General features: G+C 43.7%; 1 protein-coding gene across 1 annotated transcript in view; it reads right to left on the reverse strand.

The window, feature by feature from the left end:
* Positions 1–335: 335 nt before the first annotated feature.
* The window catches only part of shc2 (SHC (Src homology 2 domain containing) transforming protein 2), a 28511-nt gene continuing 10519 nt past the window's right edge, over positions 336–18327 (reverse strand). Inside the window, exons 2-13 of the mRNA XM_080769959.1 lie at positions 18279–18327; positions 9110–9170; positions 8312–8431; positions 8068–8121; positions 7820–7871; positions 6184–6310; positions 4859–5027; positions 3454–3541; positions 3137–3322; positions 2236–2588; positions 1726–1904; positions 336–1637 (exon numbers count right to left, since the gene is read on the reverse strand). The exon at positions 18279–18327 is cut by the window's right edge and continues 22 nt beyond it. Coding sequence (XP_080626085.1) covers positions 1776–1904; positions 2236–2588; positions 3137–3322; positions 3454–3541; positions 4859–5027; positions 6184–6310; positions 7820–7871; positions 8068–8121; positions 8312–8431; positions 9110–9170; positions 18279–18327 — 1388 coding nt within the window. The 3' untranslated portion in view covers positions 336–1637; positions 1726–1775. The remainder of the gene's footprint in view (positions 1638–1725; positions 1905–2235; positions 2589–3136; positions 3323–3453; positions 3542–4858; positions 5028–6183; positions 6311–7819; positions 7872–8067; positions 8122–8311; positions 8432–9109; positions 9171–18278) is intronic.

Raw genomic sequence — 18327 nt, forward strand, 5'->3', positions numbered from 1 at the left:
GGGATATGTGAGTGTTATGGCTGTATACAATATGGCCTACATTCGTAACATTCAAGCCTCTATTTCAACTTGAAAAGTCACTGAGGTTGCCCTCATTTCCAGCCATGTCAAAATGACTTCCTTTGCTTTCTTTCTTTCTTTCTTTCTTTTGCTTCTAAGAAAGAACAAATCAATCATAATACATCAGTCAGTCAATACATACGTCAGTATTTTAAATATTGTTTGCACATCAGCAGCTTACTTCAGAATCACAACGATAACAGTTTTAAATCAACCTGACATCTTGATCATCCATTCATTGGCAATGCAAAAAAACCAAGTCCTTTGCAGTTGGGACATTGATAGACCTTATATATACACACACACACACACACACACACACACACACACACACACACACACACACTCTTTGTTGTCCTCTCCGTGTGGGGAAAGCAGACAGAAATTCTTGTCTCTGTTGTTCTTAAGGCACTGAACATCGAGGGGTTGACAAAATACAGATCAGGATATACTGAGTTTGTATGCATCTTTAGCAATGGCTGTTTTTCATAACAGAAGACAGTAATAATTGAACTACAGAGTACAGTCTCTCTGAGCAGTAATCATCACAGGCTTACATACTGTAGCAGATGTAGCTGTACCAAGACATGATTTACCCATACCAGCACAACACAAACTGATGATAGTGTCAAATCTGAACTGCCCACATTCCAAGATGTATACAGTACATCCATAAACTGCCTACGTATAGACTGTCTACATGTAGGTATAATGTGAAAATTAAACGACCCGAGTTGACATCTTTTCTTCTGCAATGATCGGCCTCCTTCATTAGGACGCATTTCACAAAAGCATGGCTTAAAATTTGGACCTGAGATTATTGGGATGAAATAAAATAATGTCCTAGACCGAAATGGATGTAAAGCAATCGTAATATCGTGGCAAGTTACAGCACTGCATCGTTTCCCAGTTGTGCCATCTTCAAGCCATTTATGATAATGCCTACAAGCATGAGGAACTTAATATTTCAAACATGTCCTTTTTCTGCAAAACTGACATTGGGAGGAGGTGGTGGAGGTATCCCATTGTCTTAGTAAAATATGACCCAATACTTGCATTTGGTAGTGAAACCAGAACTATAAGGAATACTCTCTCAGGTTCCAAAAACAAAAGTTGTGTTAGCTCTATTCAGGTTTGCTGAATGACACAAAGCCCATGGTTCACGACTCTTATTGACCGGCCCTGCCACAGCAGCAGGGGACAAGAAGTGGAGCACTTCTGTGTGCTGCCAACCGACTGTATGTATTTTTGACCCAGTGGTCAACTCTCTCTTTGACCTCATTGGACCTCTTGTCATCAGCTGCCAAGTGTTCACGCCATGTCATTGGCTGGACTGCGTGCCCAGTGGGTGGGACCATGATTTACGTTCAGACAGAGCGGTTTGTAGCTTAATGACTACATGCTGAGGAGTTGAGCACGGGTGACAGGGCAGTTCCTTTGAGCCTGAAAGCCCACAGAGACAGAAAGTACTTGAGACATCATCAGACACCTTAAGTCCTTGGTAGCGATGTCCACTGGAATAGGCTAAATGTTTTAGCCGTTTTTTGCATGGACATGAGGGAGCTCACCTCTGGACCCTGGGAGAGAAGACAAAGAACTGTATTTGTGCAGTGGCAAATAATGTTTTATTATATACACATTCTCAGTACCCTGTAAGCATCCTACCTGCTTATCCATTCAGGCAGTGCACCCTCAACGAGGCAGCGCTGCGAGGGTCACTGTTTCCTCCTGACCACCTGTTTAAGGTGGAGTTCACTTTCGGCTGCCACAATAGGCAGCTCATTCTTAAGGTGGTAGGAGATCAGGTGGCTGATGCTCTCAAATAGCATGTCTTTGGTCCGCACCTGCATGCATGCAGCACAGACAGAGACAGAATAAGAGTACATGCCGTTCATGCCTCGGTTTCTCAATGTCAGGTCGGGGAACCACCAGGTGTCCAAGTGGACCTTTGCAGGTCTGTAACATGGAACCAAATGGACCCTCATGGCTTAATTTGGTTCCATTTGTACGCTCTACGAGTTATACTGTACTAACCCTGTGGGTGAAGATAGGGGCAGGGGTCCCAGAGATCTCTTACTGTACATACCCGTATGTAACTCTGAGAGTCAATTTGGATCACCTGGTGGTCAGCCCAAATTCAAGTTTTATTTCTTGAACTATTTCCATTTTACTCACCACTCCCTCGGGGTCGACCAGCAGCAGGTGTTTGGGCAGGCCACAGTGCATGCCCGTCAGGACGTACTGCCCAGGGTTGGTGGTGCTCTCCCTGACCAGGAAGTCTCCGTCTCGCACCAGGATCTTCTCGGCGTCCCGCCGGCTCATGCGGCCGTGGTACCAGGACTCCCTGCGGAGCTGCTCCTCGGTGGGCGCCACAGGGGCTCGGCGGCGCGGTGGGCTGGGCCACTGGTCCTCCAAGACCACCACGCCACCAGCCCCACCCTGAGCAGCACACGCCCCCCCGGCTGGGGCGGACATGACGGGGCCTCCTCTGGTGGTCTCGTGGAGCTTCAGAGCATCTTCAAAAGGCCCTGCAGGGGGCAAAGAGCCCATGCAGTGACACACTTAAAGATGGAGTGTCATGTATATTTCTCCACCCTAAAACATGATCATCAGGTATTATTGAGGGGCGCTAGCCCCTCCTATAAACAGCTATAGTGTGGATTCTGTCTTAACACAAACATTAAAATGCCATTGACAATGAATGGAGAATTTACTTCATATTTATCTGAGCAAATCGGCTGTCGGTATGTCGGTGGAAACCCTTGGCCAATAAGGGACCACCATTCTTGGTGACGTAACTAAGGTATGTTTCAAGGTTGGTATTAGGTCAATAATTGATTAGAGTGCCCCTCACTTCACATGGGTGTGATTTTTGAGGGGCACTAGCCCCTCCTATAGGTTTAATAGGTTTTTAGTTCAATGTTTGTTTTAAAAACACCATTGTTTTACATCACCTAATCATATCAACATGAGTTAGACTTTAATATTAGTGCCCCTTACTTCACATGTGTGATTTCTATTATATAAGGAGGATGATCTTTTTTCACTGCTCACAAAGTAAGCCTGCCTCACTTACTCATGTCAAAGATGTCTTTCTTTGGACTTTCAGGTCCCCTGGGTCCTCCCCTGTGTGCGTCTGACCCAGTCTGTGCCAGTGAGTCCAGAGCATCCAGTGTTGACGTGTTGACGTACAAGTGCTCCTCATAGTCTCTGCTGCTGGGAGGCTGACCATCTGCACGCAGGTACCCATCTGATGTCAGACCTGAGGACGAAGGCAAAATGATCATAATGTCTCATGGTACGACATAAATGAATCAATATCAATATGAATGATATCTATTCAGCTATCATTTTCTAATTGCAGTACTCTTGTTTTGCCACAGGAGGTCTTACCTGAGCCACTGCTGGTCTCTGTGTCCCAGTGAAGTTCATAGCACAGCTGACCAGAGGGGTAAGACATGGTTCTACATGGGGAACCCATCTGAAAACAACCACACGCGCACACATGCACACGCGCGCATGCACACACGCACACCATAAAGACACACTCAATGACTTGTAAACCTATTTGTTTCACTACATGATTCGTACAACGTATACATCTCTTGTCCCTGCATAATGTCATTTGGAGGCACTCAGTCTGAAACCTTAGCTACAGCACAGTGCGTGCCACTTGAACAAGCTGCTGGGAAAAGGGGATGATTTCTCTCACAGGGGCCTGCTGGGTTCAACCTGTAATCATATCTTTCTCCGGCAATTACGGTGCAGGCGCACAGAGAAGACATTTATGGAGTACACCCACCATGCTCACAGAGGCTTATGATACTATTCCATGCAAACAATAGCAGCAAAGAGCAGGACAGGCTCATTCGTCATTGGTTTATGGACTAGAGATGAAAGAGTGTAGCCTGGCCCTGCCTGTCAATTATGGGCTGAGGCTGGACACTGCTTGATTCTGAGCAGCTGCAGCCCCAATTACAGTGTCTTGAGATACATTTAGATCGGGTCGAAAATGACATGCAATATAGGCTTGACATTAATTCTTCTCAACATTATGCAAAGTAAATAGCAAACAGCAGTAGTACCAGAAAGCCTGGCAGAGCAGTGATTCTCAAAGTGGGGTCCGGATGGGGACCCCCAAGGGGGCCAGACTTTTGTCTGACATACCATAGGACCGACATGCGGAAAACGACCGGATTAAGGTTGGCGAACATGCGCTGTACCGTGCTTGTGGTTATGGTTAGGTTAGGGTTTGAGGTAATGTTGTCATTGTCGGACCAATATTATGTCGGACCTAAAGCCTGCACCCGACCCCCAGGGGTCCTTGAGGTATGTGGCTGTAACTCTGGCCCCTTTTACCCACCTAATTTTGAACCAAATGAATTGGTTCAGAATCAGATCCCTAAAAGTTGGAAGATGCAGATGTGATATAAGTAGATAAATGAAACAATCCACACACCATTTTCTGCTCCGAGATTTCTTTACTTAAAGTGGTAACGTTTCGAGCCGTAGCCCTTCTTCAGACCTTCACATGGAAGGAGTAGACAACAATACATATATATACACATGCCACACCCATCAACCATGTGAAAGAGATGTGAAAGATGTGATATAAACCATCATAAAAAAAGAAAACGGAACCAGTTCTAGTTATTTTGGTGGAAAGGGGGCCTGAGAGTGTACAAATGGAACCAAGTTTGTACAATCTCAGAAGTCTGTACACTCTCAGACCACAGTGCTAATGCCAGTTATGCCACTGATCTATAGAGTTGAATATGCATGCGTACGCTATATATACCTTGCTCTGCGGCTGTGTGTGGATGTGACCCAGCAGGGCCCCACTAGGCCTGAGCCTGGAGTCCACCACTCCCCCTACAGGAGGCTCCTTCCCTGGGATGCTGTTGTAGTAGTCATGCTCTGAGGAGGAGTCGTCGTCCCCCCATACTGGCTCCTCTGTCCTGAAAGTCCTGATAGAGGCGTAGAGTGAGAACATTGCTGCCCGAGGAAGAGTTATCATACTTTAAATGCATTGCTGAGTAGTCTGTATGGTTTAAAGCCAAGTTTGTTATTTTGCCTAAACAAAAAGTTGCTGTATGAAAATAGTTTTTTGTTTTTATTAGACAGTGTATGTGTGCAAGAGACTCGTATTGGACAGGATTTGTTTCTGTCACATGAGACCTGAGTAGATATCAGCTCTTTCAGCTCACGATCACTGAGCCCGGTCGCCATGTCAGTCTTGGAAACATAGGCCATCACATGCGCTATACTATGTGTACTGTATATGAATATGAATATTCTTGATCAGAATGGACCTTCAGATCAGATGACATCTCCATATCCGAAGTGTGTCTATATAAATCCACAGAAGGAGAATAGAAAAGCGAGTGTGTAGTTTTGCCCTGGCTGTGTCCCCAGTGGCCCCATGTCTGGTGACATGTCCGAGAGCGAGGCCCCCCCAAGTACTGAATAACGTTGATATGTGTGATGATCAAACCTGAAGGATGGACTTTGTGGGAATATGAGAGGAAAGTATCACATCTCCTTCTCATGCACCAGAAAGGAAGAGCTTTTGATATCAGGTTTTGTGTCTCTCTATAGAAAGGCACAACTCAGCACTTTGCGTGGGATGCCAGGCCCAGGGGCAGTGCCAAAGTGTGATAACCACACTGATTGATGCAGCCTGTGTCCATTGCATCATCCTCTTTTGTCAACTGGCAAGCTAGAGTACTGTATGCAAAATGTTGGAAGTCATGGTATTGGAAATTGGCGTGAGACAACACGCCTATCCCAAGTCCAGAGACTACACTGAAAGTGCACTTTGACGCACTGCTTCAGTATACGTGACGAAGGCTGGTTAGGCCGAAACGTTGTATTTTTTGTCCGCTCTGTTATGATTTTGGGAGCTTTTAAGACGGTGTGCGGATCTCTTCTTCTCTCTTTCTCTACCCGTCGAAATGTTTGGATGTGAGTGCACCTTGACCTCTATGGCCCACAAGTCCCAAACCATGTCGTCTTCCCCCCCCCTCCCCACACACACCTCCCCCCCATTCTCTGTGTTTTCTCTCTCCGTTCCTGTGCTCTCCAGTGAAGCAGGGAAGTAAATCCTCAGAATAGTGAGCTCACCTCTCCGTGGAGGCCATGGTCTTGGGCGGGCTGTGAAGGTACTGTTTGAACTGCAGCTCGAAGGCTTGGCCAATAGTACTGATGACACTCTGGGCTAAACCGTCTGAGCACTCCAGAATATGACACGCTGACAGAGACAGAGAGCCATGTTAGTAGTGAGCCCAGAGATGTAGGACGTACACTGTAAAACGTGTTAATTCAACTCAAGAGTGTAGCCAAATGTGGCCAATTCTGGTTACATTTTCTACACTCTCAGAGTTACAAAGGGATAAATTAACATTTTTTACTGTGTCCCCGAGGTTATTATCGTTAACTAAATCTAAGTTTAAAGCAGCACTATGTATTTGTGGGGTATCAGTGGCTTGCCACTTTGGACACAAATAACATGGCAGCCAACATCTTTGACTTCATTACCGGAGAGTCTCTGCAAGCATGTCCAGTGAGGAAGCTCTGTGATTATCCAGTCTTCGCTTTAACTGGCAGTTCTGCCTCAGTAGGGACCCCCCCGAATCTATACATTTATGGAAGGATGATTGTTATTGCTTAAACATGTAACTTTATAGTTTTGTGGGACATATGCTATATAGTTGTTAAAAAATGACATAGTGCTGCTTTAAAAATAAAACAAAAAGGGGATTTGTTTTCTTAATAATAAGGAACAATGCAAAACTAAAAACTAAACTAAAATATATACTAAATACTAAAATAAATAGATTTGTATGTTAAATCATCCTAGATTTCCCCTCAATTTGCACTGTGGTCACTGCTTGTGGAACTGAGTGGCCTTGCTCAATATTAATACAATATAATATAATAATATTCTAATACGTTTTGTAAATCGGATGTCATGCATTCTTTCACTCTATCTTTTTCACCGTCTACTGTATAAACGAGGCTTTCATAAGACTAAAACTAAATTAAAAGTAAATTAAGAATAGTCAATTTAGTCAAACCTAAAAATGTAAGAAGCTAATGAATATTTCCAAACTCTAATTCTGTATGCATGTATCAAAAAAAGTAATAGAAAAATTCATGGCCCAATCCTGAGATAGACATTTATAATCCCACGGGGGGGAATTCAGTTGCCATCTTGATCCTGCATCTTCTTTAACCAAATGAACCTTAGAGCATCCCTATTCTGGACAAGCAGGACGTGACATGATGGATCTATACAAGCTCCCAATGCATTGTATTGCAACGCGTTGTGAGCCTGTAGAAAAAACGAGGGGACCGAGTATAGACCCCTGGGGGTCAACGAAGTATCGGTAGTTTAAGTGGTCGAGAGAGCAAATTACATTTGTATTACACCACACAGAGCTGTATTTTCACCCCAGTAATGAGTTCAAAGGAGAAATCAAGGAGTAGGTGTCGTGTTTTCCAACCGGCAGATAACTCATTTTAGAATGAACTTCTTCATTTTGTCTTTGAAGAGAGTCAGAAGAATCGATAGCAGCATCTTGATAAACAAGTGGCAGTGAGTCATAATGCGCCTCCCTCTGGATGGAATCTAATCCATATTTAACGCACACACACACACACACGCACGCACACACACAGCACATTGCACACACAATGCTGCATGTATGTGTTGTGCACTCAAAAGGGAATGGAAAGAGAAGCTCCTTGGACTAGATACCTCTCTGATTAACTGGGTCTTTGGCCACATATGCAACGTAGTCGGGCGTGTCCTGCGAAAGATGGGAGGAAAAAACTCAATAAGACCAGATGAATTAGGGGTGGGATATAATTGAATTAAAGCCCTTATTGATTCTCGGGGCCGTGGGACTGGAACGCAGTCAAATGCAACCTGGTCAGACTTGCCGGCTGCCAAAAAGTCCATTCCCACCAAATAGAAGGCGGTGGGGGATAATGCATTGCACTCACAGTGTCTCCCCCGGAGGCGAAAGAGATGGACTGCATCGGATGGTGCGCTATCACCTGAGTGACGGATGGAGATGGGAAAAGTACAGTACAGCAACGTACAGAGTCACTGGGATACAACAATGCAAATGTGTATTGTGGATAGAATCAACTTCATCACCAGTGAACAAACTGAAAGGCCCAAAATATTGAACGAATGCATTTGGTCATAATATTATAGTTTGTGTCAGATGTAAATGTGTCTGACCTGTCGTGTGGTTGGGATGAGGAGGCTGAGGCCCTCTATGGAGATGTTGACAGCAATGCTCATGCCAGCGAAACGCAAGTTACTTTTACCCATGATGGACTGGAGAGCCTTGTTAAAGGCCTACAACACACAGACACACAATACATCTATTAACCACTTGAGCCCTATTTTAGACTTCCATTATTTGACAAATTGTTTGGGCCTTTTGCACTTTTTGAGCATGATGCAGTAATTGTCTTTTTCTATTACTTTCCTACAAAAAGTCCTTAAATGGGTGCCGACCCACATGTTGAGAACGACGGCTATACAGTATATCTATCTATAAATGCACCAAGTCTGTGTGTGTGTGTGTGTGTGTGTGTGTGTGTGTGGGGGGGGGGGTGTACTGTTGTAATCCACGTAACTCGAGAACCGTTTGTCCACCGACTTAAAATATCTGGGTCGGTTATGCATTTCCAACTTGCATCGTTCCAAGTAGGCCAGTGCCCAACAGCCACCGCTGTAGAGGCTCCAACGGGCACCGCTCTAGTGTAAATCACCCCAAAGAACCACTGAAGAACTGCAGAAGATCTCATTATGGTTGTATGTAAAACCCATTATGCCCCAAGTTCAAGGCCAGTTAAAACCATGTTTTTTGCACATGTCAATTATTTGCAGCTGCTCTTTGAACCATGTGTGATGCATGCACACAGCCACACGCATGCGCGCACGCTCACACACACGGACATGCACGCACGCACACACACACACACACACACACACACACACACACACACGGATTGCATCTTTACTACTGACCTTCTTCCGCCAGGCTCCCTTTCCCCCGGGCACCGCTTCACACAGCCTGTTGATGGCTTCCCTGGTTAGGATAGGAAGGGTCACACGTTAGATTTACACAATGGCACCACTGGCTATCGGTCAATAAGCTACTAAAATCGACAGTGTTCACTTAACGCTGGCAGTGTACAATACAAATGTCACCAAATGGACCCTTATGGGTCAAATTGGTTATAATTATGTAAACTGGGTTTCTCAAAACGTTTTCATGTCGAGAGCGAAGTACCCCTAAATCTTTGTTCATGGACCCCCATCTGATATGAGACATTAGCAAATCTAGCCGATGTAGGATGTATACATATAGAGTTAAAATGGTTAAAGTGGTTGTGATGCCATAGGGATCCCCTGATGTAGGATGTATACATAGAGTTAAAATGGTTAAAGTGGTTGTGATGCCATAGGGATCCCCTGATGTAGGATGTATACATATAGAGTTAAAATGGTTAAAGTGGTTGTGATGCCATAGGGATCCCCTGATGTAGGATGTATACATATAGAGTTAAAATGGTTAAAGTGGTTGTGATGCCATAGGGATCCCCTGATGTAGGATGTATACATATAGAGTTAAAATGGTTAAAGTGGTTGTGATGCCATAGGGATCCCCTGATGTAGGATGTATACATATAGAGTTAAATGGTTAAAGTGGTTGTGATGCCATAGGGATCCCCTGATGTAGGATGTATACATATAGAGTTAAAATGGTTAAAGTGGTTGTGATGCCATAGGGATCCCCTGATGTAGGATGTATACATATAGAGTTAAAATGGTTAAAGTGGTTGTGATGCCATAGGGATCCCCTGATGTAGGATGTATACATATAGAGTTAAATGGTTAAAGTGGTTGTGATGCCATAGGGATCCCCTGATGTATACATATAGAGTTAAAATGGTTAAAGTGGTTGTGATGCCATAGGGATCCCCTGATGTAGGATGTATACATATAGAGTTAAAATGGTTAAAGTGGTTGTGATGCCATAGGGATCCCCTGATGTAGGATGTATACATATAGAGTTAAATGGTTAAAGTGGTTGTGATGCCATAGGGATCCCCTGATGTAGGATGTATACATATAGAGTTAAATGGTTAAAGTGGTTGTGATGCCATAGGGATCCCCTGATGTAGGATGTATACATATAGAGTTAAATGGTTAAAGTGGTTGTGATGCCATAGGGATCCCCTGATGTAGGATGTATACATATAGAGTTAAAATGGTTAAAGTGGTTGTGATGCCATAGGGATCCCCTGATGTAGGATGTATACATATAGAGTTAAAATGGTTAAAGTGGTTGTGATGCCATAGGGATCCCCTGGAGCCACACTTTGAGAACCGCTGCTCTAATTACAAATGGACAAATGAACAGTGAGTGTGTTTTATTGATCAACAGCCTATACTAGGATCCATGGACCATGGAGAAATTATGCATTTATGGTGATTATGTCTGTATATTAAATGTATTTAACCCATTAAGACCTGAGGCAGATTCTACAAAATGCCTTCTAAATCCTAATGCTGCGTTCACTTCACACTGGCAGATAAAAAGACACTAAGCTACACAGCATATTTGTAGCTTTGTAGCTTTTTATCTGAAGTTGAAATCAGCTCAACTTATTTGTAGCTTTATACTGTAACTGTTTTGTAGCAGCTACAAATGTTGGATGTATCTTTGTCTCTGCACGTCGCTGGCTTCCATTGGAAATGAATGGTAGCCTATATCTTTGTAGCTGCCAGTGCAGTGAACACAGCTGAAAAACTAGATTTTTCATGGCTGCCGATCCCCATCTCATATTTTGTTCCAGGGACCCCCAGAAGCAAAGATTTGAGTTAAAAATAACACTTTCAAAATATAATATATATTCAAAGATTTTCTCAATTTTCTTTTCTTTTTTTTCCTTTCCTTTTTTCCCTTTTTTCATTATTATTAGCCTATTATTATTCTATATAGCAGATCTACAAGCTCGGCACGAAGTGACGCACTGTGAGCTTCTGCTATTTGCAATAGACTACGGCGTACGCTAAAATCTAAAATGACAGTCTTAAAAAACATATATATATACGACCACAATCACATTTGAACCAACCGATTAATTATGGGCGGGAACCCCTTTTGGTGTTAGCATTGTTATGCTTTAGCTATTGAAAAATAGCAGATATACAAGCTCATAGCGTGCCACCGAGTGGCGCGCTATGAGCTTGTAGGTCTGCTATTTTTGAAAAATCGAAGAACCACTGACATAGAAACATAGCTTTTTCAGAAAACTGTCAGGATGTAGAAGACATTTTTAGAATCTGATCTCAGGTCAAAATGGGTTAAGTCCTTGGGTCCTGCTGATTGAGGGGATAATCAATCACACCTGAATGGATTTAGGACCACCCAGTGGTCCACCCTGAGGATAAACGCGTTACACAACCCTGCGCTTCCTCCCTCCCATGTACAGTAAGGTCGCAGGTCACAGATCCTTCATAGTTCAAAGGTCAAGACATGGTTGCCATCAGGTCAACCTTTAACAGGCATGACTTTCTCTGGTTACAGCGAAGATATACATACCTGATATAACCATGACTGTACTGTCTGTAACTATGTAACTACGTATGTAATCAATATAACACTTAGTGGCTTCAAGAAATCATGTCTCTCATTAAACACTCCAACCCTACTTAGCTGGCTGGCTCGTCCCACAGGGGTCTATACTTGGTGCCCTTCTACAGTGTAGACTGTAGAGCAGGGGTTCCCAAACTTTTTTGGACCAGGTACCCCTTTTGGGGTAGATATTTTTCCAGGTACCCTCTCATCCTCGCAACACGGATAACAATATATTTACAACCACAAGCAGTGTTTCCTGCAGGAAAAAGCTTTGGCATGGTGCTGGGCACAGGCCGCAATTTTGATTAATTAATTAATTAATTAGATTCATTAATTAATAAGATTAATACATTAAGATTAATTTGTATTATTGCTCTTGTATTGCTATTGGAGACACTGGGGGCACACTGGGGAGGCACTGGGAAGGCACTCGGGAGGCACACTGGGGAGGCACTCAGGGGGTCTAAATGTAGACGTTTAAATGTATACGTCTAAATGTAGACGTCTACATTTAGCTTTAAACACTTTAGCACTTTATGAACATGAACAAAATGTAGACGTCTAAATGTAGACGTCTAAATGTAGACGTCTACATTTAGCTTTAAACACTTTAGCACTTTATGAACATGAACAAAATGTAGACGTCTAAATGTAGACGTCTACATTTAGCTTTAAACACTTTAGCACTTTATGAACATGAACAAAAAGTAGACGTCTAAATGTAGACGTCTAAATGTGTACGTCTAAATGTAGACGTCTAAATGTAGACGTCTTCTCTTATGGGGGTCCCTGGCATATCTTTTCAAATGGGGGTCCACGGGCTAATTAGTGTCAATTTGGGGGTCCTTGACATGAAAAAGTTTGGGAACCACTGCTTTAAACACTTTAGCACTTTATGAACATGAACAAAATCCCCGGACCCCACTTTGGGAACCACTGGTGTAGAGCAGTGGTTCTCAAACGTGGTGGCTTCAAGAACTCCCCCTTAACTTGACAGTGTACAAATGGAACCAAATGGACCTGTTAGGGTCCATTTAGTTACAGACTTGTAAGAGTCAATTTAGAACCCCCTTAAGAGTGTCCCATGGAGCGCACTTTGAGAACCACTGGTATAAAATGTTGCTATTTTTGGCAAAGAGATCTTAGTAGTCTTCATAAATATAGCTTATCTACAAGCTCACAACGTTTTTTTTTCCCCCCACATATACAACCTATCCTATAGTATTCCTCCTGCACAGTATGCAGTGCGGCCCCTAACCCATCTCTCTGTTTACTGAGAGCATCGTTCACAATAGCCCTCAAACCAATTCTCTCAGCTGCTAGAATGTACTGTGTTTCACAGCCTAATCAGTGCGATTAGGCTGCTTCAAACCCAGGGAGGAGATCGCTCGCTGAGTCGCTAATGGTGTTGATGGCTTTTGTCTGTATTGAGATATTCCAACATTGTATGTCTGTGTGAGCTGAAGAGCTAGTAGAGTGGGGCTGGAGTAGAATAGAGTTGTGCTCAGAGTCTACGTCATGACAAACAAAGTGGAAATGTAGTAATTAATTATCATGGTAAATGCACTGCATACTGTTGTGCCTTTCTAGTCTTTCCGGCCACTCAACGCGATGAGCAGTTTGGTGCATTACATGGTTTTCCCTCCGCCAAAGCCAATAGTGAATGAGTGTGTGTGCGACATGGTCAATATAATGCATTAATTCCATGCCGGCCACCAGAGGCAGTATCGTGTGGCCAGTGCCAGTGAAAAAACGAAAAATAGAGAGCCCCTTGGCTAACAAAGGACTAATAAATGAGGAAGCGAAGACCGTACGGCGGACTCCCTGTTGCTCCCTGGAAGGAAAGAAACATGTGCAATGGGCTATATGCAGCCAACACTTCCGCGTTCAGCTCAAGGAAGCTCTGAGAAGGAAGAGAAGTGGTCACGTGACTGGGCTGCGCCATGACACTTTCTTGGACACTTTCATGGGAGCCAAACAAACTACCCGGAAGTTTGGCAGAATGCACTGGAGTCAATGAGAGCTCAGTGACCAGCTCATGAACATTATTTATGAATGACTGAGATCTTTTGTAAAGTAATCACTTCTGGAAAATAACAGAAGACATGTAACACATTATTGTCTGTTGTGTTGCTTTTCGATGTGTACACTGTGTAATTTGTATAGAGGTATGGTATCTAAAGAGCACAAAGTACCTTTCTGAATGTACCAAGTATCGCGAGACTTCACACCGTTTCCTGTCTGTCAGCCAAATATCGCGATACTTGGAGCCAGAAACGATACCTGCTGCTGTTTAGATCCTCAGATAAATGTACTGTGCACTCTGTGCACATGGAAAATTAAGTGATTAGAAAACAACCTGTGAATTCTGTTATTTTCCAGAAGTGATTACTTTACAAAAGGTCTCAATTGTTCATAAATAATGTTTCTGAGCTGGTCCAGCCGGCTCCATTCACTGCCATGTATTCATTGCACTTCCGGTGTGAGTTTGGCTCCCATGAAAGTGTCCATGAAAGTGTCATGGCGCAGCCCAGTCACGTGACCACTTCTCTTCCTTCTCAGAGCTTCCTTGGTTCAGCTTCCTTGGTCTCAATTGCGCATGTTTCTTTCCTTCCAGGGAGCAACATGGAGTCCACCGTACGGTCTTCGTTTCTTATTTAATTAACCTTGTGGCTAACCAGGAAGATATGCAGCCCATATCTCTCAGGCACGCACGCATGCGCACACACACACGAACGCACGCACGCATGCACACACGCATTTGCTTGCGTAATTTTAGTAGCCTGGTTGACTTGGAGGAGAGATTTTGTTTATAGAAATGTCTATGGTTCACAGGATTGTAAGTGATGAGGCAGTAGGCACCAAGATATTTATGCAATTACTTTTCTAGGGTTTGTGATGTACTGTAGGCCTACATAGCTGCTCCACTAACTTTGTTCCATGCAGAGTAAAAAGCGGTAGGCCTATTGGAAATTCATATAGGATGGGTTGCCCTACAGTCACTATTTGGGACTATACTATCTTTAAGTCCTCCTTAAAGAGTTTTCTTAATACCACATGGTCCTAATTTTAAACGGAATTCTATGTATTTTATTGTTTATAATTGTATTTCTCCTCACAACAACAGATATAGGGGGACCGCAATGAAAATAAGCCTTCAGGCTTTGTTGTGTTATCCTTTTGACCAAAATGTGCAATCATTTGTTTTGTGCATATGCTAATCAAGCAATCAATCAATACTGTACTAATAAGGTACATATTCACACACCGATGGCAGAGGAAACCATGCTAGGCACTGACCTGCAGAACCGTCCTGCTCATTGGGAGCAGTTAGGGTTTCACAGTGTCTTGCTCATGGACACTTCAAGAGAGCAGGAGCCGGGGGAATCGAACCAGAAACCCTCCGGCTCCCAGACGGCTGCTCTACCTCCTGACTCACTGTCGCCCGCCTGCCCGCCACGGCTACTCATACTGAGAATATGGAGCTGTCACGTATAGTGTTGTTGTGAGACAATGATGACACATGCCCACAGGCACGAATGCCAGCATGCGTACATGCACGCACACGCACAAGCACGCACGCACACTGATGATGAGGCTGCATGGGGATGTTGTGTTCTAGACTGTCAGGGGACAGTGAGGAGGGGGGAGGAGGCCTGCCAGAGTGAAGAACCCTGCCCCTATCGGGTGGCTCGTAAATATTTAAAAAGCAGCGTCCCCATCTCGACTAAAGGTCTTCTCAGGGATTTTTGAAAAACGCCACAATGCTCATGGTGACGGGAGGACAGTGGGAGGAGCCAATTATGGTGTTGTTGTTGTTGATGATGATGATGATGTGCAGGCTTGGGCTCTCTCCTAGGACTAAATGCTGCCTGCCTGTTCTTATTGCTTAATGGCTTAATACTATGACACTGCTACATAGGCTCGTGTTGTTGAGGACACAGCTTGTGGAAATTAGATTTTCAGGTTGACTGGTATTTTTCTGACATTCAGGATGTGGATGTGTCTGCTGGCTGTGTTGTCCAGTTTATTGCATCCGTTTAGTTTTGGATCACATATGTCTCTTTCACCTAACACTAACTGGGATTGTATACTACTAGTAAAACCTGCAATACAGCACAATTGACTTAACCATATGAACCCTGGTGTCCCTATTCTGGCGTTGAACATATGGCAAAACTAGCAGATTTACAAGATCACAATGGGTTGCTTTGTTATAGTATACGTGGTATGAGTTTGGTAACAGTTCTTTTTTTAATTTGAGATTTGGTATAGATGGAAACATTTAAGGAGTGGACCAAGTATAGCCCTATGCGACCCCCGGTCACTATAGGGTTTAAGTACTTTCTGTTTTGCACATGCATATTATGTTAAGTGCTACAAATGAAGAGCGTTTGATTTATTGAACCGATCCGTCATCCTAACTGCCCAGTTGGACAGATGGGCTCTCGAGAGGATTTGGGTCCTGAGGTCGCATGCCCTCTGTGTCACCAGGGAATTCGGAGGTCTTTTATAAAGTAGCCACTGTGACAAAATGGCCTCTAAAGATCACAAAGAGAAGTCCAACAGGCTTCAGCCAAGTTGTGGGTAGACGGGCCTCTGTGTGTGCTCAACAGTGGAACTAAATGAATATTTAAAGAAAGAAAATTACCATGGGCAATTCAAAAGAGACTACAGGCTACCCAAATAAAATACAAGTATTATTTTATAGGTATCTCAAGGGCCACCTGTAAGCAGGGAGGGTTGGGCGGGAGGAGTAGGATGAAGGCTCCACGTCCACCTGGACCAGGTGAGTCAGTAGACGATTGTGGGCGGCTGTGGCTCAGGAGGTAGAGCAGGTCGTCCATGATCCCTGGGTCGGCGGTTCAAATCCCGGCTCCTCCTGTCCACATGTTGAAGTGTCCTTGGGCAAGACACTGAACCCTACATTGCCTCCAATGAGTCGGTCGGTGTGAGCTTGCCACCATTGGTGTATGAATGTGGGAAGTGAGGACGCTGGCGTCGACTGTTCGCCGCTTCACCTCCCAATGTTTGAATGAATGAACCATTGTAAAGCGCTTTGAGCACTTGGAAAAGCGCTATAAAAATGCAATTCATTACAACAGCTGTGACAATGAATGGTCATAATGACTACATTCGGGAGAAAAGGAGAATGGAAATAACTGGCTATAAGAAATAAAGAGCTTCACAAAGACAGCTCCACAGACGAACAACCATAAACAACTAAACGGATCATGCAATTAAGCATGTCATCAAAAAAACTAAACCCTAAAACCTTTTAGGAGTCCTCAAAAACAAGCACCGCCAGACTTGTTGTGTCATGAAATCAGTCACAGTGGAAACCTAAACTGATTTACGCAGCTAATACAAGACATCTCTCTGTCTGTTTCTTCTGTCCTTCCGTTGTTTTGTGTTGAACCCCCCCACAGACAGTCCGCCTGCCCGCCCCCCTGTCATCCAACTATATGAGTCACACCAGACATTATCCAGGGGGGTGCATTGAGGATCACTGCAGCTTTCCACAGTCATTAGCCAACATCATCAATAATAGATCTGTCTCTATTCCTCCCTCCATCTCTGTTGGCCCCCACCCCCCAACCCCTTGCACTTATACCTTGGGTGCACAGGGGGGCTCTGATTACTACCGATCGATTATGCAGGAGAGAGAGGAGGGTGAGAGACAGTGAGAGTGAGGTAAAGATAAAGATGGAGAGAGATTGGGAGGGAGCGAGAGAGAGAGCGAGAGAGATTGAGTGCTGGAGTGCTGCCTTCATAACAATAACATCACATGTGGAGCACAAAAACACAGACTTAAGGCACATATCTTACGCATACAGAAAACTGTAGTAGATACTGATACCTCTCAAATGACATGATAGATTTGTCACAGCTATTAATTGCTGCTTCACAGACAAATATAACACCAACTGTAACAGTACGTATTATTACTTGATTATTTTGATCTTCTTCTTTCGTGTAACGTTAGAGGTCCAACTCAGTGTCGCGGAGCCACGCTCGCATCTCTGGTCCCAGGTCAAAGATTATTTTACAACAAACTCCAAACATATTAGAGTGGACATGTTTTAGGAACTCTTTCAAAATGAGTTTTTTTAATTACCAGAGGTGAGATGCTAGTTCTAGAAAAAGCCACAAAAAGCCACAAAAAATATATAAAAACAAAAACAAATTCACACATTCATTATTATGGTGTGTACAGGAGAGATCAGGCAGAGGGCCCTATGTAGATCGACTATTTTCAAAAAAAATTGTACACATTTTGAACTTGTGAAATGGGACATTCTGCAACATGAATACTTTTACTTTTATTACATTTTAAGTACATTTTGATGCCGATACTCTTGTACTTTTACTTGAGTACATTTTGAATACGGAACTTCTGCTTGTAACGGAGTACATCTACATTGGAGTATTGATACTTTTATGTCATTTTTCCACCAGTGCCCTCTGCTAATCCCTGTACAGATGTACGATCAGATTCTCCCGACTCACCATTACTGTACCAGGAAAGAATTGTTAACCCCATCTTACCTCGTCACCTGAGTTCGCGTGTTGAAGTCCAGCGAGCGCATCGATTTCA

The sequence above is a fragment of the Protomyctophum bolini genome, assembly GCF_963924005.1.
Source record: "Protomyctophum bolini genome assembly, chromosome: 8".
Taxonomy (NCBI): Eukaryota; Metazoa; Chordata; class Actinopteri; order Myctophiformes; family Myctophidae; genus Protomyctophum; species Protomyctophum bolini.